At 49.6% G+C, this 26,767-nt stretch overlaps 7 protein-coding genes across 7 annotated transcripts; 5 read left to right on the forward strand and 2 right to left on the reverse strand.

The window, feature by feature from the left end:
* The first annotated feature begins 1,805 nt into the window (after nt 1–1,805).
* Nucleotides 1,806–4,416, forward strand: DEU56DRAFT_52917 (uncharacterized protein). Its single transcript, XM_041346648.1, has 16 exons — nt 1,806–2,166; nt 2,217–2,270; nt 2,337–2,369; nt 2,422–2,490; nt 2,544–2,568; nt 2,619–2,710; nt 2,768–2,788; nt 2,850–2,922; nt 2,986–2,994; nt 3,052–3,088; nt 3,141–3,256; nt 3,310–3,505; nt 3,559–3,642; nt 3,694–4,038; nt 4,092–4,160; nt 4,216–4,416. Exons 1-16 carry the CDS (start codon nt 2,085–2,087, stop codon nt 4,321–4,323), a joined length of 1,413 nt encoding a protein of 470 aa, XP_041203559.1. The 5' UTR covers nt 1,806–2,084; the 3' UTR covers nt 4,324–4,416.
* A 1,616-nt stretch (nt 4,417–6,032) lies between these two features.
* On the forward strand, nt 6,033–7,848 carry DEU56DRAFT_924437 (Asp-domain-containing protein; the record flags this gene model as incomplete). Its single annotated transcript, XM_041358557.1, has 6 exons — nt 6,033–6,306; nt 6,354–6,435; nt 6,487–6,721; nt 6,759–7,083; nt 7,133–7,393; nt 7,447–7,848. The coding sequence occupies 6 exons, from the start codon at nt 6,033–6,035 to the stop codon at nt 7,530–7,532; spliced, it is 1,263 nt and encodes a 420-aa protein (XP_041203560.1). The 3' UTR covers nt 7,533–7,848.
* DEU56DRAFT_830141 (uncharacterized protein) lies at nt 7,742–9,261 on the reverse strand. The gene is made up of 2 exons (XM_041354508.1): nt 8,613–9,261; nt 7,742–8,557 (listed from the first exon to the last, which is right to left on the reverse strand). Exons 1-2 carry the CDS (start codon nt 9,214–9,216, stop codon nt 7,980–7,982), a joined length of 1,182 nt encoding a protein of 393 aa, XP_041203561.1. The 5' UTR covers nt 9,217–9,261; the 3' UTR covers nt 7,742–7,979.
* A 606-nt stretch (nt 9,262–9,867) lies between these two features.
* DEU56DRAFT_983868 (CHAT domain-containing protein) lies at nt 9,868–13,830 on the forward strand. Its single transcript, XM_041359972.1, has 5 exons — nt 9,868–10,083; nt 10,142–10,292; nt 10,347–10,486; nt 10,534–10,634; nt 10,690–13,830. Exons 1-5 carry the CDS (start codon nt 10,044–10,046, stop codon nt 13,645–13,647), a joined length of 3,390 nt encoding a protein of 1,129 aa, XP_041203562.1. The 5' UTR covers nt 9,868–10,043; the 3' UTR covers nt 13,648–13,830.
* A 2,427-nt stretch (nt 13,831–16,257) lies between these two features.
* DEU56DRAFT_52968 (CHAT domain-containing protein) lies at nt 16,258–20,406 on the forward strand. Its single transcript, XM_041346653.1, has 5 exons — nt 16,258–16,586; nt 16,645–16,795; nt 16,850–16,989; nt 17,037–17,134; nt 17,190–20,406. The coding sequence occupies exons 1-5, from the start codon at nt 16,547–16,549 to the stop codon at nt 20,148–20,150; spliced, it is 3,390 nt and encodes a 1,129-aa protein (XP_041203563.1). The 5' UTR covers nt 16,258–16,546; the 3' UTR covers nt 20,151–20,406.
* A 906-nt stretch (nt 20,407–21,312) lies between these two features.
* Nucleotides 21,313–21,649, reverse strand: DEU56DRAFT_830201 (uncharacterized protein). The gene is made up of 2 exons (XM_041354509.1): nt 21,551–21,649; nt 21,313–21,475 (listed from the first exon to the last, which is right to left on the reverse strand). The coding sequence occupies exons 1-2, from the start codon at nt 21,603–21,605 to the stop codon at nt 21,321–21,323; spliced, it is 210 nt and encodes a 69-aa protein (XP_041203564.1). The 5' UTR covers nt 21,606–21,649; the 3' UTR covers nt 21,313–21,320.
* A 1,309-nt stretch (nt 21,650–22,958) lies between these two features.
* Nucleotides 22,959–26,557, forward strand: DEU56DRAFT_917517 (CHAT domain-containing protein; the record flags this gene model as incomplete). The annotated part of the gene is made up of 5 exons (XM_041357996.1): nt 22,959–22,998; nt 23,055–23,205; nt 23,261–23,400; nt 23,448–23,545; nt 23,600–26,557. 5 exons carry the CDS (start codon nt 22,959–22,961, stop codon nt 26,555–26,557), a joined length of 3,387 nt encoding a protein of 1,128 aa, XP_041203565.1.
* Between the last annotated feature and the right edge of the window lie 210 nt (nt 26,558–26,767).

Consider the following 26,767-nt stretch of genomic DNA (forward strand, 5'->3'; position numbering starts at 1 on the left):
AAGTCGATCTGTTCACTTTTACTTAGTGGTAGCTTACCGGCTGACTGATCAGATCGATCAAGGCTTACCCACAGTGTATTGAACAAGTACTTTTCGTGCACGGACTCCATGCCCTCAATGAGACCTCGAATAGACACGAGACATTCTCTCAGTTTATGCCCGAATGTGACCACAGTTCTCCGGCTGTCTCAAAAGGCGTGATGGCCATTCATATAGAAACTTATCCAGTGCAGCTTGCTGTGCTATAGCGGCTTAGCTCAGGAGAAGTGGGTAGGCCCAGTTTCTTCTCTTCCAGCAATCGTGCGTCTTTACACGAACCATTCACTTCGAGTTTGCCGCTAGGACCAAAATGGTTTAAAACTCACCTCTCATTGTCAATCTTGTGATCGAGTTGGTTCGTGGTCTAGGACGTTTCGCGACGTTGGCTCGAAAGTCTTCCTCAAGTTGTGGAGTGAAATTACCAGCAGCCAATTTGTGGTTGACGCTCTGTGACCTCGATGGTGTGGCCTGGCTCTGGCATACGTCGTCGAATCTCCCATGGAACCATTTACCTTTCTTGGTTTTCAGGAATCTACATATTGTCCTTCAAATCAGGAAAAGTGGGGTGCCTACGCGAGCCTATATGTTTTGATCAAGGTCCCATATCAATGCGATGACATATTGCCACTTGTGGGAGCAGATGTCGGACAAAATGTATTCCCATCAAAGTTCAGTCACGGTTGGATGTCAAACTGTCCTCGATGACAGTTGCGAAACTGTTATACTCAGGGTGGAGTTGAGGTCGCTCGGCCACATTTCACGGCCCTTCAGGTCGACGGCCTTGGTGGTAGCTTGGCATAATGTGATCGTAGCATTGGTAAAGAACAGCCTGTGTCGAGAAGTTGGTTCAAAGGCGTATCTTGCTATGCATATTTGTGGTGTGTTTTATCTTTTGTCAGGTTTTCAATGCTGATACAGAACTTCTTTATGTAGCTCTGGCCTCTGAGTCAAAGATAACTTTTTGAGTCGATCATCGACTTCTTTCTGATCCGTTATTATCAACATCGAGAGGCTGGGTGCCTTATACTACTGTGTAACATGACGTGATTCGTTAAGGAGACACCGCTGCTAATCAAGAATCATTTCACGCTGCAGCCATGTGAACAGCAGTACTGGATTGTGATTCCTCGACACCTCACTGGAAACAGGATGCATGCGTGTAAGTATTTGTGCTAAAAAGACATGTTTGTAAATGATTGTGGCAAATATAGGGATTTGGGCAAGGCGCGATAGTCCTGGTTGCAGTCAGGGGCCGCGACCCATAATTGGCAGCCGCCGGCCAAGCCAATGGACGAACATTCGTGTTTCTTGGCTCCGACATTGGAACGCTCGCTGTTTCGGAAGGGATGATTGCCCGAGTACCAGAATCAATTTTTGAGTTCCGATGGTGCCTTCATATCCGCGCGTCAATAATTGACCATCTCTCAGCTTATGGGCGCTGTTCTCAACGCAGTCCCTTGGAAGGTCCATCAAACATTCCACCTGTCAAGAATCAAATCCCTGGCTGATGCAAGCAAGGCGCCTTCCCTCAGTGGGTGCTCGGCGCGACTGTCCATCCTAATTTTCACAGCACAACTGCGTGAGGGACGTGTTCTAACTTTTAACACTTCTAACACTGACGGCTTAAAAATTTGCACCACTAACAGGGCCTTGCCTATATCACGCGCTAATCTGGCTTTTACTAGGGGCATTGACGTATAGGCACAGGTTCAGCAAGGCAATGCTCAAAATCCGACCTCTCCAAGGGCAGGAACGACCCCCAGACGCCAAACTTTAGGGGCCCTTGGATCATTACGTTGAAAATTTTGTGCAGCCTGCTCTTAGCCAATCGTGCTGCATGGTATGACAGAACTCTTGACCTCTGACCAGAAGAAAATACAAAATTGAAAGTTCCGACGCCAGGATCAGCCCAATTGATATTGAGCAGTTGGAGTGTTCCTTACTCCCCCAGACCTATTTAATGGACGGAGCAGCCATTGTGACAAGCTAAGTCACTCTCTAACCACACCGTCTGAACCCATATCATCCTTATCATTACCAGCAAGATGCCCAAAATGTTATTGATCTTCTGTGATGGGACTGGCAATGATGGCAACCTGACACTGATCAGTAAACTGTTGCAGCCCAGTAAGGGGAATATTTTTGTCCTTGACTTCATCTGATGGATCGCGCTCTAGAATCCGTTGCTCAGTTCACCGGAGGTGACGCGAACACGGTGTCCGAGAATTGCGGTCAGCAAATTTATGTCCATTTTTCCCATCAGAAGCTGATTTCTTACATTGAACGCATTGCTGCAGGTGAAGTTCCAGAGATGACGTCAGCGGATACACGTAACAAAATTCCTCGGATCCTCACAATCTGTACTCATGTAGTGTGTACTAGCTGTCGGCGGAGGCGGAGGCGGGGGCGGGGGCGACGTCAAGCAGTTCCCAACGAATGTTATTCGCCTTGGTAAGCCATTACTGCTATTTCATAGCACAACCTGACAGTGCAACACATGCAAGCACGATCCGTCAAAGCTCGGACAGCGTGAGCACCTGGCTGATACTTCTCCAGTAATTCCTCTAATGTATTTGTAGCGGCGGGAAGGAGCAGATCGTCTTTTACCAAAGTGGAGTCGGTACGGAAGCCGATTTCGCTGGAGATGAAGTATGGGGGACTTTGTCGTTGCGTGAGTAGTCTGAAGCTGAGATGGTTGCGGAACTTACGGGATGATCATATGACTCAGAGGTACTGGGCACCTCAGTCGGTCAGTCCACTATCTCCTTTAGGAGGATGACGAGACTCTGATGGTTATCAATGCTCTCCAGCGAGCAAGATTCGTGACGCATATGCATACATCGCTCAGAATTATGAAGATGGAGATGAAATCTGTATCTTCGGGTGACTATCAATCCAGTTGCTTTTTGGATTTGGTCTCATGGAGGGTGATTTATAATTTTCTAGGTTTTCTAGGTGATGTTGCCACATTTCTCGTGAGACAGGGTTTTAACCTTCAACATGGTCGTTCAGAGGCGCCTACACGGCAAGAAAACTGTCTGGGTTGATTGTGAGTAACCCCAACCATCACGCATTCTGCCCGCATTTTACGAATATTGTAGGATCGCATTGGGTTACTGACACGACAAAATCTTGGACAATTCTTCCTGATTTGGCGTCAACTTATAGACGACGAGACTCCTACCATCCCAAGCGACACCCGGCATCCAAGAGTCAAGTAAGTCTCCCTGATATCATGTCTTCCGATTCCTTGCTCAATTGCTGGATAAGGTGCGTCGGCGTGTGGGACACAGTTGGGTCGGTGTACGCGACTATCGACGCGCTCGAAATCAAGGATACAAGTCTTCCGGCCACAGTTGATATCGCGCTTCATGCAATTGCGCTCCAGGAGAATAGAGAGAAATTCCTGCCTACGTTATGGACAACGCCCACAGGTGGATTGGCCCCCAATCAGACATTGAAACAGGTGAATGATTTGATGCGCAGTCACTTCTAGTTTTGGCGCTGAGGTTATTGCAGGTATGGTTCCCGGGAGCCCACTCCGACGTAGGCGGCGGTTACGAGCGCCGCGAACTTCAAGACATTACTCTCTTCTGGATGGTGGTGGGTGAAGTTCTTTGATCGGATGTTTTCTGGTTGTTCATTGGATCGTAGGGAGAGATCCTATCCTTCATTGATCTAGACCTCGATTTCTTGCGATCCACCAGACAGCCCATCCCCGAACCCTGGGGAACCTCTCAGCCCCATAACGCGTATATGGAAAGCTCCTATTCCGCACGGTACGCGGTCGGTCACAAGACCCGCCTCGAAAGCGGGCAGATCACTACGACCTCTTCATTACACCAGAGTCTCCAGTTCTCTCCTCAGGTCCTTACGTCCCCGGACTATATGACTACTACTTCCATCATTCAGAAAGCATTTGGTAAAAGCCTCGGTCCGCAATATATTGCTTTGAACGCCTATGAGACAAAGTGTAAGGCCGACTGGAACAATATTAAGGTACGTGACACAGAGTTGTTCACCCCCGTTCTCTCATTGTTCCTGCTCTCCAGATGGGCGCGCCGAAGCCTCCTATCTTCGACGACCCAGGTGATCTCATCCGCAAGCCTACAGTCCACTGGGTAGGAAGCATTGTTATTCTCCCCATTCTTGCGCTGATAACACATGTCCTGCAAGACTACCGGGAGCACCGGGGAATTTTTACCACCTGCAGCCATTCAAGGAGGCCACGAGAGAAACGGCAGCCCACTTTATATCGCACGTGCTCCATATGAGGTGAGCTAAAGAAATGTTGCTGGTTTGAGCAGTCTGTCAATGTCTTATGGTGTTGTCCAGGGTGGTCTTTGTAAGTTCTGATACTAGAATGTTTCTTCAAAGCATTCACCTTTCTATCAAATAAGATCCAGGAAAAGCCTCTGTTCAGTATAAGTGTGTGTACATCGGCTATAATCACAAAGAAATTGCTGTGAGTTTCTCCAGCGCTTTGCCTGTGTTTTGTCTCAATTTCTTTATCAGATATATGACAAATATCAATTTCTCGTGGGAGACAAGAGCTCCGTTCGCTGGATTCACGTTGAAGGCCAATTCTCCCCCGAGAATTTGGGCGGCATCGCCGTGCGGTATGCCTACCTCGCAAAACAGTGTCTTCTCTTTCCTAACATCAAATCTGATCATCTAGTGGAGGAATGGAGGCGGATGGAGAGCCTCTTTACATTGCCCAAGCGTCTACGCACGGAGGTGAGCATTGTGGCAAAGTGAAAGACAACGGCTATGGTCAGTGTGTGCTCAGTGCTCCTCAAACCTGGTTTTAATCGTCCTCTCTTGCAGCTATTGTTACATACGGTGGCTCCGAAATTATCGCAACCAGCTACAAAGTTCTGGTATTCACTTGAAGGGCGTTCTCATCAGGGTCTCAGGTTGTTCCACAGGATAAAGAATTCTTCTTGACATGTTAATAGTCGCCTCCCTAGTCAGTTCATGTACGTGTATTGTCCTATTTTTTTTTATGTTACAGTGTCTGGTTCCTCGCATGTACAATATTTAAGTACGAGGTGGCGATTGGCCGCTTCACAGTGAAGAGTAATCCTTGGCGACGAACCAAGAAAGAGCATCCTGGCACATCACGCAATCAGCTGAAATAGCACATGCGACACCCACCTATTACTATTCGGTTGGGAGGCTCGAAGTTCGTCGCAGAAAGCTTGTGGACAACGAACGTTCTTGTGCACTCTTGAAATGCTGTAAAATTGTACCACCAAACAGTCGCGAGGCTCAGCTTGGATGTGTATAAATAGTGTCTGATTCCTCGCATGTACGACTCGGATATATATGGAATCACTGATTGTCACTCGACTTGATTCATGAAGAGCGTCTGATCATGTGACGCGCGCCGCCTCCAAAGCAACTTGAAGAATTACTCGATTGTCGTTATGGTCTCCACTCTCACATGCGCCACTTATGCAGCATTAACCATGGCCTGTATTTCGCAGAGGCTGTCAGACAGGTTTTTTCCTCAGTCACACGAACAAAAAGTAAGAAGTGCACCTTTATACTCTTGTGCGTGCGCGCGCTTGAAGGGTTGCAGCTGAGAGTCTGTGGGCATTGGGCATTGGGCACACTGCCGTGAGTTAATTAACATAATAATTCGTGTCTTCTTTCCTATGTGTTTGAAGAGAGGTGTGAAGGAAAATAGGTAACGTTTCCGTTGAATTTAAGCCGGGGCACACTGAGCGTTGAATGTGACAGGATTTTTTGTCCACACCCGTCCGTCAAATATTTGTGTACTAGCGCCTTGCCGTCGCGCCGATCTGCCAGTCCTCAAGTACCGAGCGCCCACCATGCCTACTAACTCTCCTCGTCGAACTCAGGTCGACTCGGAACCGAGATTGCAAGCCTCCGGCATCGGACTCCTTGGAAACGCCGGGCCTTTTTAAGAATCTATAAGATGTTGTGTTTGAGCATTACGAATTTCTTAGACTCGCGCCTCTCCAATAATGTTGCTCTCCGGGTTCACCACTATCCTTGTCCTCCTCCCATTCACCTCAGCGAGTGTTCACACGTTAAAGCTCAAGAAGCTCCCACAAGTCTCACTGGAACATGCGCTTGAGACAGCCTTCCTCACTGAGAAATATGGCGCACAGACTCCTTACCAACAACTCCCTTTGATGGGAGTTGGTGGCGCTGGACGTAACATTCGTCCAACACTCGAGGAAAATAGTCTCGTCTGGAACCAGGAGTTCATCAACGACGGCCATCGTGTCCCCCTCGGTATTTACCACCGTTTCCTCCCTTGCTGTCATATTCACACTTCCCAGACTTCCCTAATATATTTCGGCATTATGTTGAGATTGAGCTCGGCACTCCACCTCAAATGTTCAAGGTTATCCTTGACACTGGGTAAGGAAATTACTTACTTTTGTCATACTCTGAGGACTCACCCGTCCCCAGGTCAAGTGACTTCTGGGTCACCAGCTCCAAGTACGAATCTGACTCGTGCAAACCTCCGAGTCTCATCCATTTGAAGTACAATTCCAGTGCTTCCTCCACATACAAGGCGAATGGCGCTAGGTTCTCCTCCGGGTACGAAACTGGCTCCGTGAAGGGCATCATCTCCCAAGATGACCTCCGCATCGAAAACCTCGCTGTCAGTGGCCAGAACTTCGGAGAGGTTACTGGGGGTAGTGTGGCCTGCACGTGTGTACCTCACTCTATAATATTAGCGCGCCACAATTGACACGTACACGAGCTTCGGGGGTGTCCTCGGTCTTGGCTACAAAACCCACTCCCACAAGCACGTCGTCCCTCCGTTTTACAACATGGTCGATGGAGGTCTCAAGCCCGTCTTCTCCTTCCGCTTTGGTCGCTCTGAGGTTGACGCTGGTGAAGTCACATTTGGCGGTATAGACCCGCTGGCTTACACTGGTGGCATCGCCTATGTGCCTTTGAGCAGTACTGGAAACTGGGAGGTTAAGCTTCAGAAAGTCACATTTGGAGATACGATACTAGATTTCAAAAGCAAGAGGACGGGCGCTGCTATCGACACTGGTACGTCCCTGCTTGCCTGACTGACTCCAAATCACTAAATTACATACAGGCACCTCCCTCATCGCACTCCCCACAAAGATTGCCGAAAAGTTCAACACCAAAATTGGTGCCACCCGTCGCGAGAACTCGACCCTTCACTTTGTTGACTGCACCAAAATCTCATCGTTGCCGGAACTGACGTTTTATTTCAACGGCAAACCCTACGCACTGAAGGGAAGTGATTATGTGGTTGTAGAGAGTCAGGACCGCTGCATTTCGCCGTTTATTGGTGCAGATATACATGCGATTGGACGTTCACTGTGGATTTTGGGTACGTGATCTATGCGTTGCCGTTAGTTTGCTGTTGATTAGCTATGCCTTCAGGCGAGCTGTTCCTCCGCCGATACTACACGATTTTCGACTTTAATCCGACGGGCGTCGCCCGAATTGGGTTCGCCAAAGCTGTATGAGGGCTTCAACACCGCAGCGAAGCGGGTATATGCTTGATGAGGTACGGTGTTATGCAGTACGTGTGCACATACAAGGCCCCTCAGCGATCTTCAATTCAATAGTTTCAACCTTTGCCAAGTGCCAGTGGGCTGGGCGCACAAGAACAGCATATATTGCTGTCTTTCATCGTGGGTGTCTGTTCTGAATTCACAGTGCTTAGCAATACCTACTTTCGATGTTGACGCAAAAATTGTATTCCGACTTGCGATATTAAAAAAAAATCTTCAGAGCATGCCTAAGAGAATGACATAGGCAAGTAATTATGACCCGCGTGTGATACGTGTGGGACAACGAGTCTCAACAAAAAGAAAGAAAGACCCAATGAAACGACGGTACCGGTCTGGTTCGACTACCGATACATTTTCTATGTCACCTGCTCACGGAACCCCGGTATTTCAGCATCGAACCTAAGCGCAGGTGTGAATGCACGAGAAACGGTTTGGGTATCGATAGACGCACCAAGTCCAGTTGTGTCTAGTTAATATTTCATGGTTAAGCTTACCCTGGGAGAACGCCCACCCACGGATCGTTGAAGCGAGTGATTCACTGGGAACGATATAGTTGTAACGGAATATAGTGGTCGTGATGGGATTGTAATCCATATCTGGTACGCTGAGACCTTTCATAGCGGCTGGCATGGTCTTCATTATCCAACCGTTCTGGGTTGAGGGGTCCCATGAAAATTGTTCCGAGGACGGGGACGACGCTGTGCGGGGCCCGACTCCCGATGTATCTAACGGAATGGTCCAACAGTGACGATCACCGACCCATCGGGTCACGTTCGGGAGGAATGGTGATTTATAGGGCTGCGCGATATCCTTGGGCCTGAACACTGAGTAGACTCTCCAACCTCTTTTCACATACTTTGCGAGGACATCCGGACGGTGCCTCGATCCGGGGATTTTGACTGCGCTTCGGTCTTCAAATGTCGCGATCGGGTAGAACGAATACGCCGCATTGAAAGTAATGATGTTCATAACGCAAGCTGGGACCAAGAGGGTCAACACGCGTGCAAAAGAAAGGGGATAGTTTTAACTAACTTGAGTGATACTTCATGATGGTATCAATAGGATTGCAAATCGTCTCGATGACTTGAATCTGGAGCTCGACAAGCTCTCCACCGATATCCACAAGCCGCTTGAACGTGTAGACTTCAGCGATGTTAGAATACCGCGTCGAGCGAACATCTTCTCCCGTCGGTATGAATCGAGTCGTTCTTGCTACTGTTCCATCCCAGTCAGGCGAAACATGGTCATGCCAGTCCTCCCCTTGATATTTGTGGGGCTCAAACTTATACCCGGTGCTCTCGATCCACTCCAGGACCTCGTAAACGTGACCAGCGTGAGAGTAGACGTCGAGATCTGACTCGGGGTAGAAGGTACGGTCCAAAAACTGAAGTGCGTTAGATCCAGAAATGACCAGTCCAGTTCGGGCTTGGAGGGAGCGAAATGAGAGAGGATCTGGGAAATAATGAGATAGATGTCGGTTGACGTTGTACGCACGCTTGAAAAAACGAGTGACTGCTTTGTGTGTTGTACGACATGTAAGCGACAGCCGGACGAGGGTGCGAGGACTCAAATCGCAGAATATAAGGTCGTAGACAGGAGCACTGGAAAAGACTTGTTCAGTGAGCGGCTCCCACATCAATATTGAATATTGAGGAATTAGGTGGACGACGATTGGACGACAATAAAATTCAATTGCAGTGATGCTTATATAATCGATGCACCGTCCAAGTGTGCATTCGGCGAATTCCGAACACGGGCGGAGTGTTCCATCTGGCTCGTTCAACGGTGGACATACTAACTCCCCAGGTATTGTAAAGACTGATCTACTACTAATTGTCGCTTCTGACTCTTGTCCCAGGTCGCATTCATGCTCTTGGTCACTCGTTATATCGTCTGCCGCACAGCTATATCAGCTGAATTCTCTCTCGCAAACCATTTCTGGTGTTTCCATAACGTGCTCGATCATCCTCACATCAGCTCGACTGTACTCATATACAATCGTTCAGCTTTTCTGTGCGCATATTGTTTTCACCATTTTGCCTTACCTTAGTAAATAAACGTGATGCTACATTTTGCCTTGGTGTACTAAATGAGTCGTAGTAGCAAACGTCACAGGACGCTCAGAGTCTCGCATGACTTTCAAGTTGGCGTGCCACTTTCGCTGATATGTCTGACCTTGGCATCGCCCACCCACAGGTTCTCCCGCTAATCCTACTCGGTCATATTTTGGTCTCAACGCTAAGTCTAATCGTACCAGCGTCTATTGTACTGAACAGCCCTCAACAACATGATCCAAATAGACATGCATGCACCATCACCTGCCCCTCAACCTCTTCTCTCGCTCTCACAACCAAACTCCATCTACACCTATCCCTACCCCCGTCTTCTCCTACCGCTCGTTCCACCCACCACTAAGCCCAGCCTCCAGCCTCCATTCTCATCGTTTTGCTTGATCGTTCCATCATGCCCAGTAGCGCAGAAAGCCAATCCATTAGACTTGAAGGTAGGTTACTCTGCATCGCCTTTGTATGTCTTTTGTGATTCTGACCCTCTATCTAAAGTTATCAGTGGACAGAATCTTCAAGTCCCTTCCACTCGCATGTCCGCTGGTATTTACATATCCATCAATGTCGATTCGAAGAGACGCTGGAAATCAGCCATTAGAGTCTTGTCATCCGACGAATCCGTAGCGTGGGGAGATTCCGTGACCCTGTAAAGTCCATTGAAACTTTCGGATGCGAATCAACACTGATCTTCGGTTTATAGATCATCACACGAGTCTCCTGCATTATCAATGGAGATTAGAGCTTCATTTGAGCTCGATCGAACGCTGGGCAGTGGTGAAATCATCGGAAGACTTCAAACATCGTGGAATGAGTTGCTCGATCATGGAGATGAACCATTCAGTGAGCAACCTACTTCTCATTCCTGCACATCTACTCACATCCTGTAGAACTGTCCTTCCCACCCGTTCGTGGTGTCAATCCTTCGCTCACGCTGAAGGCCTCTGTTGTACATGCTAGTGATAATCAGGACGGCGCACTACTACTTGACGTGAGTGACCCTAGACTTTGCCCTGCTGGTTGTGCTGACAGAATACCAACTGTAGTCCCTCGTAGACGGCAATATTGCTCTAGAAACAGATGCGGGCCATGTACGATTCTCCAGATACATGAGACGCGGCAGGGTCTCTCACCTGAACGGTGCTGTGGAGCGTTTTCAGTCGGTTCTTGACCGCTGTCCGGTCGGCCATCCTGACCACGCAGCAGCTCTCACCAACCTCGCGTGGGCCCACCTTCAAGGCTATATTCGAAACGATCTGCAAGACATTGATACCACCACTTCCCTCTTCCGCGAAGCCCTTGCATTGCGTCCGCAGGGCCATCCCAACCACACAGTATCTCTCTATCATCTCATTTTCGCATTGAACTGGCGCTACAGCAAGGAGCGCACCGCCGTATTCATTCACGAATCCCTGCAGCTGTGCTGCAAGCTACTGCCGCTCTGTCCAGAGGGCACCTACCTTCGTAGCATCCGCGTAGACGGTGCACTGAATTATGTGATCAGCGAATGCAACAATCTTCCGATTGATGCATCTAATGAAGGCATCCACCTTCGACGAGTCGTTCTCGAGCTCTGTCCTCTGGGCCAGAAATGCCGTCCCAGCGCCCTCGACCAGCTTGCACAGGCAGTTGAGGTACGCTTTGACCAGCGTGGCAACATTGATGATCTAGAAGAGAGCATACAACTTGGTCGTGAAGCTGTTTCCCTGTGCCCCAAGGGACATTCTGATCGCGGTGACTACCTGAATAACTTGGCCTCCTCACTCGAATCCCGCTTTGATCACCAAAGCAAATCCCATGACCTTGACGAGGCTATCTCCATGCACGAAGAAGCGCTGCGTCTGCGTCCTGTTGGGCACGAACAACGTGATTTCTCATTGGGCAACCTAGGGGGCGCCCTCCACACCCGTTTCAACGAGCGCAGTGACATTGATGACATCAACCGAGCTGTCAGCCTCTGTCGCGAGGCACTGACCTCGCGCCCACCTGGGCATCCACGTCGTGACACCACGCTTAACAACCTTGCCCTCGTGCTCAAAACCAGATATGACAAATGGCATATCATCGAGGATCTTAACGAGGCCATTGATCTGTATCGCGAATCTCTTCTGTTAAAGCGGCTTGATCATCCAGGGCGCCCTGCAACTCTTGACATTTTGAGCTCGGCGCTCTGCTCTCGATTCACGCAAACTCGGGAGAATGAAGATGTTGAAGAGGCTATTCGACTCTGCCAAGAGTCATTAGCGGCTTTGCCACTACTCCACCCTGACAGGCACTACTCATACTTCAGCATACGTGTGGCATATATATCTCGTTACCAGGTTCAGCACAAGCCTGCTGATCTGTCACTCGCAATGGAGAACTTCCGGCTGGCATCACGACACCCTACTCAAGGATTTCCGAACCGTCTCGTTGATGCATTTAATTGGACTGTCAAAGCGGAGCAGCATGTTGATGGATCCGCACTTGAGGCCTACTCAACATTTTTTGAGCTTCTGGATGCTCATTTGGGAACACGATCATCAACCACTTCGCGGCGCGAGGCTGCCGCTGCCTTCCACTATGCCAGATCACTACCTGTAGATGCAGCATCATGTGCCATCCGCAGTGACAATCTCCGACGCGCGGTCGAACTTGCGGAGCAGGGCCGTGGCCAGCAATGGTCATTGGCCTCTCGACTCAAAACTCCAGTTGAAGACCTCGAATCAAGACATCCACATCTAGCCCGCAAATTTTCGGAACTGAGCAAGCGCGTTTCCGACGCCGCTCAGGGTTCTGCAACCATCACCGACAGAACTGCAGCTGAAGTAGCGGAAACAAAGTACAGGAAAATTACGACGCAATGGGAAGCCGCAGTAGCTGAAATCCGTAATCTCCAGGCGTTCTCGCGGTTCCTGCTCCCACCTTTGTATGAAGACTTGCAAGCAGCAGCGTGCCATGGCCCAGTCATCATCCTTGTTGCAAGCAAATACTTATGCAGCGCCATTGTTGTCCCGACATCTGGACAGCCTCATCACGTTCGCTTCCCGCGCATCACTTTCGCAGATCTGGAGAAGCTCAAGGACGACTTCGCTACAGCAATCCGGCACGCGGCTCGTATGCACCCAGCGGAACCAAGGAAGAAGCTGCGAGTACGCTTGCGGATATTATGGGACGAGATCATGCTACCCATCGTAAACGTCCTCCAGCATGACCTAAAATTGCAGCATCGGTCTCGAATATGGCTGTGTCCAACGGCAGCCTTTACGTCCATCCCTCTCCATGCAGCTAATCCCTTCCGAATGAACGCAGATCGCTCTGGAAGCGAGCCATGCTTGGAGGATCTCTACATCTGCTCTTATACACCCACACTTTCAGCTCTTATTAGAGCTCGGCAGGCGATGAAGACGCGCGTGACTCCGTCCTTCGCGGCGATTGGACAAAGTCAACCGGGCGCAGGGCAAGGTGACGTGCTCCCGGCTGTTGATAGTGAGCTTGAGCTTGTCCATACACTCGTTCCTCCCAACATCAAGTTCACTAATCTTTCGAAAGACGAAGCCACACAAGCAGGTGCGCTCAATGCTTTGCAGTGCAACAGCTGGGTGCACCTCGCTTGTCACGGGAAGCAAGACCTTGAGCAGCCTTATAATTCATGTTTTGCCATGAGAGACAAACCTGTTACACTGCTCGACATCATGGAGAACAATTCTCCACAAGTTGAATTTGCATTCTTGTCAGCATGTCATACCGCCGTCGGCGATGAGGAGACACCCGACGAAGCCATCCACCTCGCAGCAGGACTCCAGTTTTCGGGGTTCAAGAGCGTCGTTGGCACGCTGTGGGGGGTCAGTGACGCTCTCGCAAAATACGTCGTGGAAGCTTTTTACGAGAAGATGTTCGAAGACCTAGAGGACGGTGTCATAGACTGTACGAAGGCGGCCTGGGCACTCAATCGTGCTACAAACGCCGTGATGACAAAAGTGCCGCTCGAGCAGAGAATGGTTTTCATACATATTGGTGTGTAGTTCTATGTGATATTGCTGTCGTCTGGTACATGTTCACAAGTTGTTTATCTGCGATCCTTTTTCGTCCTGCTTTTTGTAGTCATGACCCTGATACTCTTGCGCTCCCGTTATCTCGTTTTTGTATCCTCTTTCGTGTTATTGTTCTGTACGGCGTAGAATATTCACCCGAGTTTTTGTGTACCCTAGTCATTTGCAGCCTCGTCTTCTACTTGAGTACATCGTACGAGCCGACCCAGACCGACTCACGCTTTCCAGTCAGACCATTCGTCAAACTTCAAGCTTTCAAGTCCTTCTGCACCATGGAACACCTTCAACTAACATGTGCACCCATCGAAGTCAGTAGCTTCGTCAATCCTGGGGCCTTTTTTTTGATCTGTGCATTGCTTACATCCGCTGCGACACTAGTGATCTCTCAACTCAAGGAGGTGTGCGCTTATATGGCGGACAATGCATGGACTCAATTGTCATCTCCTATGGTTAGGCACTCGTAGTTTCGTACCGATTAATTGTACTCGTGCCAAAGAACATTTGGAATTATGAACGCGCGTCATATGTGTAGATGTAGGAGTGCACAGGTAATATGACAATTGTGGGATGTCGCCAACGTCGTTCGCTGATTTCAAGAAGTGAGCAGCGAGGACTGAGCGAAGTATTTGATTACGGGTGGGCTGTTGAATGAGATTTTACTGAAAACGGCTGCAGCTAAGAAGAACTCAGGAAAAGGCTGCTGTACTGCATTATACGGATGAAGGTGTCAGGGAGGAAAAGCGACACGAGTGCTCACCTTTGAATGACTGAATAGCACCTGGCTGTGTTCATCTACGCTGGATACATCAAGAAGTTAGAAAATAGTTGAGAATGTCTGAAATACACACGATGGTGTTAAAACAAGCGACAATCCGTCATGAGTGTCCTTCGACGTTTGTAATGGGAGGGTAGACTGTGTCCGGGGGAGCCGCGTATTCAGGACCTGCGGCACTCAAGATACTGGTACCTCATGACGACGGTTGATCTGGAAATTGGTTGCATGATTGCGATACCGGGAAAGCCGCTATCCATCTAATGAAATCTTCGTGAACTCAAGCACAGACTCGAACTCAGTTAGAGACGTGTTTTTAAAATGACGAGAAAGGTATCCGCATGGGTAGCCACCGTTACGAGATTCAGCGACAGCAAAACAGCCTATATGCGCGTTTCTGGAAGCTGGCTTCACCTATCTACCTCGGATGGATGGTTGTGGTTGCAGCGTGTTGCCTGCGAGATTCAAGTTCCATTTGCTGACTATTTTTCTGTGAATGACATGAAATGGTAGAGGATGAAATAGAAGACGCTCACATATACACTTGGAGCTTGTCGCAAAGCGTTAGATATTTGTATCTGGCAAAAGTCTGCGCATAGGGCGATGAGCGCTTATGTCAGTGAAAGTGGCAATAATGAAAAATAACACATAGCAGCCATTCGTCATGCAGCCATCGTGAGGCTGACGATTCAACAGGCCGTAAGTATTGCCGGCGAGATTTGAGAACGGAAAAGTCCTAACTACACTATCATAATGAGATGGGATGGGATACACTTAGGAAACTGTGGAAATGGCATGCCAAGGAAAGCGCTTGCGAAACATTCTTGGCGTAGACTTGATGGAGGTGTGGAGACGAAGAAGGTCATATCCTGGGTGTCTATAGAAATGCGAGGTAGGTTAATGTAATGAAACAGCCATAAATGCGGAGTACACGCACCTTAGCAGTGGCAAGACACTTACAATCCTCAAACCCTCCTGGACCGTGACTCAAGACCATCGATCTCCAGTGAAATGCTGGAGCTCGTTCTAAGTATCCCACTCGATTGAAAGTGAGAAGATCACGAGAGGGCACTGTAACGGCAGTCGCGCGTTTGACAGACTCGTAAGACAAGACACTTTATCTGTACGACTTGAGGATACGATATGGGGGGAAACGGGTACTTCGTCCCCCATCAGTAATCGGGTCGCAGTACTGCCTGAGAACACGGAGAATGAACTTGTATTCTGCATGTTGGATGGTCTTGATGATGAAGCGGTAGTCGCGTGAGAAGTAGAAGGAGTCGCATGTACTGGGGATGGGGAAGACGTACTTATAATTATTTGGAGTACACAAGAGAAGTGGTCTTCGGTCGCAGAAGACCCATGGTGCGTAGTATCATTGTTTGATATAAGTCGTTTCTGGGAATTCGCTACTAGGACGATCGGGCAATGTGATTTTGAGGGTACGACATGAACTCGGCAAACCGGTGGGTGGCTGTGCTTCTTTCTGTCGAAGTTCGACCCAAGATGCGAGTCGCACATTTGCTGTTACTTGAGTCTCCCGTTGCTCAGGAAAACACACCGGCTCGTTCAACAGTAGACATACTCCCCAGATATTGTTTAGACTGATCGTCGCTTGTTTCAGGTCGCATTAACGCTCTTCATCACCCGTTGTATCGCATTCAGCTATATCAAGCTGCTGAATTCCGACTCATACTCTCGCAAACCGTTACTGGTGTTTCTATAACACTCTCAATCATCCCATGGCACTGTCAGCTCAATCGTTCGGCTTTTTCTGTTTTCACCAGTTTGTATTACATTACGAATAAATTCGATTCTATATTTTACCTTGGTGTGCTAAATGCGTCGTACCGTCCTGGAGTAGCAACCATCATACTCGGTCATCTTTTGGTCTCAGAGCTTAGTCTAATCGTACCTGTGCTGAACAGCCCTCAACAATATGATCCAAATACACGTGCAGCCATCATCGAACCCCAAACCTCTTCTCCTCCTCTCGGGTGAACTCCATCCACGGTCCACATATCCCTATACCCCGTCTTCTCCTTCCACACTCCACTAAGCCCATCCTCGATCCTCATCGTTTTGCTTCATCGTATCATCATGCCCGGTAGCGCAGAAATCCAATCTATTAGACTTGAAGGTAGGTTACTCTGCATCACCTTTGTATGTCTTCTGTGATTATGACCCTCTATCTACAGTTATCGGTGGACAGAATCTTCAAATCCCTTCCCATCGCATGTCCGCTGGTATTTACATATCCATCAATGTCGATTCGAGAAGACGCTGGAAATCAGCCATTAGAGTCTTGTCATCCGACAAATCTGTAGCGTGGGGAGATTCCGTGACCCTGTAAAGTCCATTGAAACTTTCGGATGCGAATCAACACTGATCTTCGGTTTATAGATCATCACACGAGTCTCCTGCATTATCAATGGAGATTAGAGCTTCATTTGAGCTCGATCGAACGCTGGGCAGTGGTGAAATCATCGGAAGACTTCAAACATCGTGGGATGAGTTGCTCGGTCATGGAGATGAACAATTCGGTGAGCAACCTACTTCTCATTCCTGCACATCTACTCATATTTTGTAGAACTATCCTTCCCACCCGTTCGTGGTGTCACTCCTTCGCTCACGCTGAAGGCCACTGTTGTGCATGCTAGTGATGATCAGGACGGCACACTACTTGATGTGAGTAACCCCAGACTTTGTCCTGTCAGCTGCGCTCACAGAACACCAACTGTAGTCCCTCGTGGACTGCGAGATTGCTCGAGAGACAGATGCAGGCCACGTTCGATTCACCAGATACATGAGGCACAAGTGGGTCTGTCAGCTGAACGATGCTGTAGAGCGTTTTCAATTGGTTCTGGACCGCTGTCCGGTCGACCATCCTGACCACGCAGCGGCTCTCACCAACCTCGCGCGGGCCCGCCTTTTAGGCTATATTCGAAACGATCTGCAAGACATTGATAGCACCACTTCCCTCTTCCGCGAAGCCCTTGCATTGCGTCCGCAGGGCCATCCAAACCACACATTATCTCTCTTTCATCTCATTTTCGCATTGAACTGGCGCTACAGCAAGGAGCGCACCGCCGTCTTCATTCACGAATCCCTGCAGCTGTGCTGCAAGCTACTGCCGCTCTGTCCAGAGGGCACCTACCTTCGTAGCATCGGCGTAGACGATGCGGTTGATTATGTGATTGACGAATGCAACGATCTTCCGATTGATGCATCTGACGAAGACATCCACCTTCGACGAGTCGTGCTCGAGCTCTGCCCTCTGGGCCAGAAATACCGTCCAAACGCACTTGACAATCTTTCATGGGCTCTCAAAACACGCTTTAGACAGCGCGGCAGCATTGATGATATAGATGAGAGCATACAACTTGGTCGTGAAGCCGTTTCTCTGTGCCCTGAGGGACATTATGACCGTGGCGACTACCTGAACAACTTGGCCCTCTCACTCGAATCCCGCTTTCATCACCAAGGAAAATTTCATGACTTCGACGAGGTCATCTCCATGTACGAAGAAGCGCTGCGCCTGAGTCCTGTTGGGCACAAATGTCGTGATTTCTCATTGGACAACCTAGGGGGCGCCCTCTGCACCCGTTTCAAGCAACACGGTGATATTGATGACATAAACCGAGCTCTCAGCCTCTATCGCGAGGCACTGATGTTGTGCCCACCTGGGCATCCACGTCGTGACACCACACTAAACAACCTTGCCCTCGCACTCAAAACCAGATATGTCAAATTGCATGTCATCGAGGATCTTAACGAGGCCATTGATCTGTATCACGAATCTCTTCTGTTAAAGCGGGCTGATGATCCAGAGCGCCATAGAACTCTTAACAATTTGAGCTCGGCGCTCTGCTTTCGTTTCACGCGAACTGGGCAGAATGAGGATGTCGAGGAGGCTATTCGACTCTCCCAAGAGTCGTTGGTGGTTTTGCCTTTACTGCACCCGGATAGATACTTCAGTTTGAGGTGGCTGCAGGAAGCCTATCTGTGTCGTTACCAAGTGCAACACAACCCTGCTGACTTGTCGCTGGCGATGGAGAACTCCAGACTGGCGTCGAGACACCCCACTCAAGGATTCCCAGCACGCATCAATGAGGCATATCATTGGACTGTCAAAGCAGAGCAGCATGATGATGGATCCGCACTTGAGGCTTACTCAACATTTTTCGAGCTTCTCGATGCTCATTTGGGAACACGATCGTCGACCACTTCGCGGCGCGAAGCTGCCGCTGCCTTCCACTATGCCAGATCACTACCTGTGGATGCAGCATCATGTGCCATCCGCAGTGAAAATATCCATCGTGCAGTCGAACTTGCGGAGCAGGGCCGTGGCCAACATTGGTCATTGGCCTCTCGCCTGAGGAGTCCACTCGAAGACCTCCAGTCTACGAATCCCAAGCTAGCTCACAAGTTCTCGGAGCTCAGCAAACGTCTTTCTAACGCCCAGGGTTCCACAGGCAGTACAGACCGAGCTGCTGCTGATCGAGCAGCAACAGAGTATAGGAGACTTACAAGGCAATGGGATGCTGTGGTAGCTGAGATACGTGATCTTCAAGCTTTCTCGCGGTTCCTACTTCCACCTTTGTACGAAGACTTGAAAGTGGCAGCTCGCAATGGCCCGGTCATCATCCTCATTGCCAGCCAATACTCGTGCAGCGCCATCGTTGTCCCGACTTCAGGAGAGCCCCGTCATATTCCCTTGCCATCTGTCACTCTCACAGATCTGGAGATTCTCAAGGGTCGCTTTGCCAGGGCGATACATGAAGCATCTCGGATGAGCCTAACAGATTCAAGGACAGACCTAATAGTCCTATTGCGGATAGTATGGGACGAAATCATGCTACCCATCGTCAACGTGCTTGAGCATGTCCTCAAATTAAAGCGTGGATCTCGAATCTGGCTGTGTCCAACTGCAGCTTTCACTTCTATTCCTCTCCACGCAGCTCACCCCTTTCAAATGAAGGCGGATCGCTCTGGGAAGGAGCCATGCCTGGAGGATCTCTACATATGTTCTTACACGCCGACACTTTCGGCGCTGATCAGATCTAGGCAGATGATGAAGAAACGTCTTGTGCCTCCATCCTTTGTGGCGGTTGGGCAAGGCCAACCGGGTGGAGGGAATGGCAAGGAGCTCTTAGCTGTCGACAGCGAGCTCGAGCTTGTCCATAAGCTCGTCCCCGCGACGGCCAATCGTTCCACTGTTTCTGGCGACGCAGCCACACGAGCAGGTACACTCGAAGCCCTGGAACAGAACACTTGGGTGCATCTCGCATGTCACGGCAAGCAGGACCACGATCAGCCTTACGATTCCCATTTCGTCATGAAGGACGCACCTCTCACGCTGCTCGACATCATGGAGAAAGATATTCCACACGCGGAGTTCGCGTTCTTGTCGGCGTGTCATACCGCCGTCGGTGATGAGGAGACGCCTGACGAAGTCATCCATCTCGCAGCTGGACTTCAGTTTTCAGGGTTTAAGAGTGTCATTGGCACGCTGTGGGAGGTCGATGATGCTGTCGCCAAACACGTTGTTGAAGCTTTCTACGAGAATATGGTCAAACATGTGGAGGATGGCGGGTTCATGGACTGTACGAAGGCGGCTTGGGCACTGAACCGTGCAACTCACGCTGTGAAGACGAAGGTGCCGCTCGAGCAGAGGATGGTTTTCATTCATATCGGTGTGTAGTTCCTGCTGTATTACTTTGTTTTCATCATGTACGGTTTCACGGGTTCTTTAATTCTTTTAGTCTACGTTGTAACCTAAGTTGTAGGAACCACTCAAATACCCTGTTACATCCGGCACGTTCTCTTGTGCTATCTTGTTTTCACATTCACGTTCGCTTTGCAGTGTTGTTTTCCACTCTACAGTCTTCACTGACGTGTGTATTCGAATATTTGCGACATCATCTCGTACTACCTCATCAATCTATGCTCACGCCTCCAACTAGTTCCCGTTACCGAAGTCGTGCTTGTTCGCTCTGCGACGGATGCTGCACAAATGCACATCGCTCAGATTGTCAGCCGCCTCACGACATCTCACTGTTGTTGCACATATGGAGAATTCGAAGCTGAATCGGGGAATGGCAGCAGTAGGGTTGTAGATGCGAGCGCGGTTCTGCTCCTCACCCGCCACTCCTATTCTTCAGTTGACTTGCGAGTTTTCTGCTCATTTGTTCTCGCGGGGCCGCTCGTTTTACTCGCCCTGCCATTCTTCGAACTTGGCGTGCTTTGTCCTTTCATGCTCCCACTCATTCACACCGCAACCCGAGGATACTGTTGCGCTTAACACACCGCAGGATGGATGTCAAGTAAATGGGTTAGGAACATCTATACTTACACATGAACTCCTTTCTCGCTTATCACCTTCGATAGCTACAAGGCACAGTGACACGCGTCTCTTTACCACGCAGCTTAGGCTGCGGGCTCACCAGTATATGTATGTTGCCATCATATCATCTCGCTCAGCTCATTTATTCTATGTACCAATATGCAGCGGTCAGATTATGTATTGCAACGGAATGAACTCATTCATTCTACGGCATCTGTGTTCAACACGTTGCGACTTAAGGGCAAGTTCCCCACTGCAGCGTAGTACCCTTGACCACCCAATTAGGAATAACGACTTAGGATGCTCGACAATTTCCAATGGAACTCGCGCCTTGATTTGCGACATTACACAGCACTACCAAGTGGGACTAGTTCCATACACAATCTATTATTGACCGGGATACAACACTCCTTCTATATTCCTCTCACGTATCACGGTACATTATTCCACGCACAATCTCTCTTGCGAAAGCAAACTCATCAGCACTCAGACTAGTCATCGAGGAAAAACAGCGCTCACTTCTCACTTTCAAACGCAGTACGCAACACCAGCGGACGCGGTGACACAGCAAGTGGGGCAGGGGCAGCCTACAACGTACACGTACTCGTCTATGGTTGGTACACATTCATAAATGAACGGATTCCCGCCGTTCAGGCTCGCGTCCTGTCCGCATGAAAGAATATCTGCAAGCAGCCGTCAGCATTCTATCAAATATCTGCATGCCCCGAAGTGCACGAGTCTGTGGCAAGAGCACTCACTAAAGGTGTCACAAGACTGGCCGATGGGGTTGTACGCGGTTGCCACGCCAGTCATCACCGCGACAGACACGATGAAAGAGGTGAGTGAGATGAATTTCATGTTTGTTGGGAAGAGAATGCTAAGGCTTGATGATTTATCTTCTGTTGAGTTGAATGGAAAGCTAGCACCCTCCTCTCGCCTTTATACTGTAGCTCTGGCACGCGCCAGGACAACGATGCATTCCTACATTTCATTGGGACAGGTTACCTTTGCACGGCTTTCCCATCAGAATTACTTCACCTGCAGATGGGCAGGACATTCGATGGCCGAGAGCCATATGGTGCTAGGAATTGGTCCCGAAATACTGCGCATCCCTCTACACGACCAATCCGAGGCGATGGAACAGGTATCAAAAAATGGCCTTGTCATGATGATTACAATGATGCGACTGTATGTTCTTTTTTTGTTTTGTTTTTGTGAGTTGCGATTATTCGGTCTTCAGATTGTGACGCTGAAGTGTCGTCTGATAACTGTCAACAAAATACGTGTGTATGTTTGCCTCCAATTCGGAATAGCGTACAGGCGACAATTTTTTCTCCAAACGTCGTTCAACTCTTGAGCCTCGCGATCAGTGAACGTTGGACCCCTATCATTTCAACGGACCGACTGTGGCGCCACATCAAAATATTTTATTCCGCCGTCTTGACTGATATGCGGTTCAAATGGCCTGATGTGTGGTATAACGTACCAATCGCGCCCTGGCGCGTGCCTCCTTGCAGCTACTAAGAATATAGGCAAAATCTAGGGACAGATAAGAGTATTGGAAATGACTTACCGTTGGGGCGCGCCGACGTGGCACTGTGGCAGAGTTTCAGTACTTGGTTAGTCAGTCCATTAAAGTGATTGAAAGATCCGATCATCAGGAGGCCTGTCCACAACGGGGATTCCGGCGTAGTTCAACCAGTGAAGTTGTTTATACTCACCGGTTACATCATAACCGTGACTTTTGTTTGTTTCAGAATCTCCCAGTCACATGACTTGAAAAACATTGGCAGAAACCCGAGCTTGCCTCATCGAGTCATCGACCTAATGTTCTATTTCTACTGATGGGCCAATATTAATGCTGAGTCTTGACTATAGATTGTCAGGTACTTCTCCATCGCTGAGCGCTGAGCGCTGATCAGGCAAAGCTGTGGCAACTTAGGTTGCCACATGTGTAGAATGAGGACAAGCATTGGGGAGAAGACGTCAGAATCCAAGAATGAACTGGGTATAGGCTACGCTGCGATCGAGCCGCATTAGAACAATCATCAGTGTTCAACTCGTGTCTCCCTCTCACCCAAACTCCATCTACAGTCCACATATCCTTAACCCCATCTTCTCCTACCACCCACCATCAAACCCACCCTCGATCCTCGCCGTACCATCATGCCCGGTATTGCAGAAATCCAATCTATTAGACTTGAAGGTAGGCCACTCTGTAAACCTTCGCATCTCTTTGTGATCATCACACTCTATCTACAGTCATCAGCGGAAGAAACCTCAAAGTCCCTTCCAAGCGCATGCCCGCTGGTATTTACATATCCATCAATGTCGACTCAACGAGACGCTGGAAATCAACCGTCAGAGTCTTATCATCCGACAAATCTGTAGCGTGCGGAGATACCGTGACTTTGTAAAGTCCATTAAAACTTTCGGACGTGATTCAAGAACTCATCTTCGGTTTACAGATCATCTCACGAGTCACCTGCATTATCAGTGGAAATCAGAGCGCCCTACGAGGTCGATCGAATGCTTGGAAATGGAGAAGTCATTGGACAACTTCACACATCGTGGGATGAGCTGCTCGATCGTGGCGATGAGCCATTCGGTGAGTAACCTACTTCTCATTCATGTATATCCACTCACATCCCGTAGAATTGTCCTTCCCTCCTGTTCATGATGTCAATCCTTCGCTCACGCTGAAAGCCGCTATTGTACACGCTTGCGATAACCAGGACAGCGCACTATTTGACGTGGGTGACGCTGGCTTCTGCGGTTAGCTTTTGCTGACGAAATGTCAACTGTAGTCTCTTGTAGACTGCCAGATTGCTCGAGAGACAGATGCGGGCCACGCACGATATGCCGAATATAGGACCACCAAGACAATCTCTCACCTGAACCATGCTTTACAACATTTTCAATTGGTTTTGGACCGCTGTCCGGTCGACCATCCTGACCACGCAGCGGCTCTCACCAACCTCGCGTGGGCCCGCCTTCAAGGCTACATTCGAAACGATCTCCAAGACATTGATACCACCACTTCCCTCTTCCACAAAGCACTTGCATTGCGTCCGCAGGGCCATCCAGATCACGCTTTATCTCTCTATCATCTCATTTTCGCATTGAACTGGCGCTACAGCAAGGAGCGCACCGCCGTCTATATTCACAAATCCCTGCAACTGTGCTGCAAGCTACTGCCCCTCTGTCCAGAGGGCACCTACCTTCGTAGCACCAGCGTAGACAGGGAGGTTGATTATGCGATCAGCGGATGCAACAAACTTCCGATTGATGCATCTGACGAAGGTATCCACCTTCGACGAGTCGTGCTCGAGCTCTGCCCTCTGGGCCAAAAATACCGTCCCAGGGCCCTCGACAACCTTGCACATGCAGTTGAGGTACGCTTTGACCAGCATGGCAGTATTGATGATCTAGAAGAGAGCATACAACTTCGTCGTGAAGCCGTTTCTCTGTGTCCCGAGGGACATTCTGACCGTGGAGCCTACCTGAACAACTTGGCCCTCTCACTCCAATCCTGCTTTGATCACCAAGGAAAATCTCATGACCTTGATGAGGTAATCTCCATTCACGAAGAAGCACTGTGTCTGTCCCCTGTTGGGCATGGATTTCGTGATTGCGCATTGGACAACTTAGGGGGCGCCCTCTGCACCCGTTTCAAGAAACACGGTGACGTTGATGATATAAACCGAGGTGTCAGCCTCCATCGCGAGGCACTGACGTTGTGCCCACCTGGGCATCCACGTCGTGACACCACGCTTAACAACCTTGCCCTCGCGCTCAAAGAGAGATATGACAAATCGCACGTCATCGAGAATCTTAACGAGGCCATTGTTCTGTATCGCGAATCTCTACGGTTAAAGCGGCTTGATGATCCAGAGCGCCATAGAACTCTTTTCAATTTGAGCTCGGTGCTCTGCTCTCGTTTCACTCGAACTCGGCAGAATGAGGACGTCGAGGAAGCTATTCGACTCTGCCAAGAGTCGTTGGTGGTTTTACCTTTACTGCACCCGGATAGATACTTCGGTTTGATGTGGCTACAGGAAGCCTATCTGTCTCGTTACCAGGTACAACGCAACCCCACTGATTTGTCACTCGCTGTAGAGAACTACAGACTCGCATCACGACATCTCACTCAAGGATTTCCACCACGCATCATTGAGGCTATAGACTGGGCTCGCCAAGCAGAAGTCTATCAACATGGATCCGCCCTCGAAGCATACCAAATGTGCTTGGAGTTGTTCGACAACCACGTGATGACACGATCATCAATTATCTCACGGCGCGAGGCTGCAACCGCTTTTTTCGATGCGCAGTCACTGCCAGTAGATGCAGCGTCGTGTGCTGTTCGTTCCAATGATCTGCAACAAGCGGTCGAACTCGTGGAGCATGGTCGTGGCCAGCAATGGTCGCTGGCCTCTCGACTCAGGACTCCACTGGAAGACCTGAAGTCTGCGAGCCCGCAACTCGCTCAAACACTCGCGGAGCTCAGCAAGCGCCTGTCTGATGCTCAGGGTTCCACTGGGAGCATTGACAGTGCTGCTGCTGATCGGGCAGCAACCGAGTATCGGAGACTTGCAAGGCAGTGGGAAGCTGCAGTGGCTGAAATCCGTGATATTCAAGGCTTTTCACAGTTCCTGCTCCCACCTTCGTACAGGGACTTGCAGGCGGCGGCACGCTATGGTCCAGTCGTCATCCTCATTGCCAGCAGATATTCGTGCAGCGCCATTATTGTTCCGACGTTAGGACAACCCCATCATGTTGCCTTGCCATCTATCGCTCTCGCAGATCTCGAGGATCTCAAAGATCGGTTCGCCAGGGCAATACCGCAAGCATCGAAAATGGGCCTAAGGCAGCCACGCAATGATCTAATTGTCCTCTTGCGGGCAGTATGGGACGATATTATGCTACCCATCGTCAACGTACTCGAAAATACACTCAAATTAAAGCGCCAGTCTCGAATCTGGCTGTGTCCAACTGCGGCCTTCACATCTATTCCTCTCCATGCAGCTCACCCCTTTCGAACGAAGGCAGATTGCTCTGGGAAGGAGCCGTGCCTAGAGGATCTCTACATCTGCTCTTACACGCCGACACTTTCGGCGCTGATCAGATCGAGGCAGATGATGAAGAATCATGTGCCTCCGTCCTTTGTGGCGATCGGACAGGGCCATCCGGGTGCAGGGACAGGCAAGGCGCTCTTAGCTGTCGATAGCGAGCTCGAGCTTGTCCATAAGCTTGTCCCTGCGACAGCCAACCGTTCCACTCTTTCTGGTGATGCAGCCACACGAGCAGGTGCACTCGAAGCCCTGGAACAGAACACCTGGGTGCACCTCGCATGTCACGGCAAGCAGGACCACAACCAGCCGTACAATTCCCATTTCGTCATGAAGGACGCACCTCTCACGCTGCTTGACATCATGGAGAAAGACATCCCGCACGCTGAATTCGCGTTCTTGTCGGCGTGTCATACCGCTGTGGGCGATAAGGAGACGCCCGACGAAGTCATCCATCTCGCAGCTGGCCTTCAGTTTTCGGGGTTCAAGAGTGTCGTTGGCACGCTGTGGGAGGTTGACGATGCTGTCGCAAAACATGTCGTCGAGGCTTTCTATCAGAATATGGTCAAGAAGTTGGGGGATGGGGAGTTCATGGACTGTACGAAGGCGGCTTGGGCATTGAACCGTGCTACTCACGCCGTGAAGACAAAGGTGCCGCTTGAGCAGAGGATGGTGTTCATTCATATTGGTGTGTAGTTTTACGTACGTCGTATTGTTTCTTCTTGTACATATTCGTAAGTGTTTATCTGCAATCCTCTTTCATCCTGCTTTTTTGTAGAAATAACCCGATACCCCCTTCAATCAAACCGGTTGCCCTTGTCGAGGTGCTGGGGTGGAATGTGAGCTCTCGTCGACGACATGGATGTTGTGGATGACGAAACAGGACGACGTAGAGGAACATACTAT

Source organism: Suillus clintonianus (assembly GCF_016758775.1).
Source record: "Suillus clintonianus strain FC179 chromosome Unknown DEU56scaffold_109, whole genome shotgun sequence".
NCBI lineage: Eukaryota > Fungi > Basidiomycota > Agaricomycetes > Boletales > Suillaceae > Suillus > Suillus clintonianus.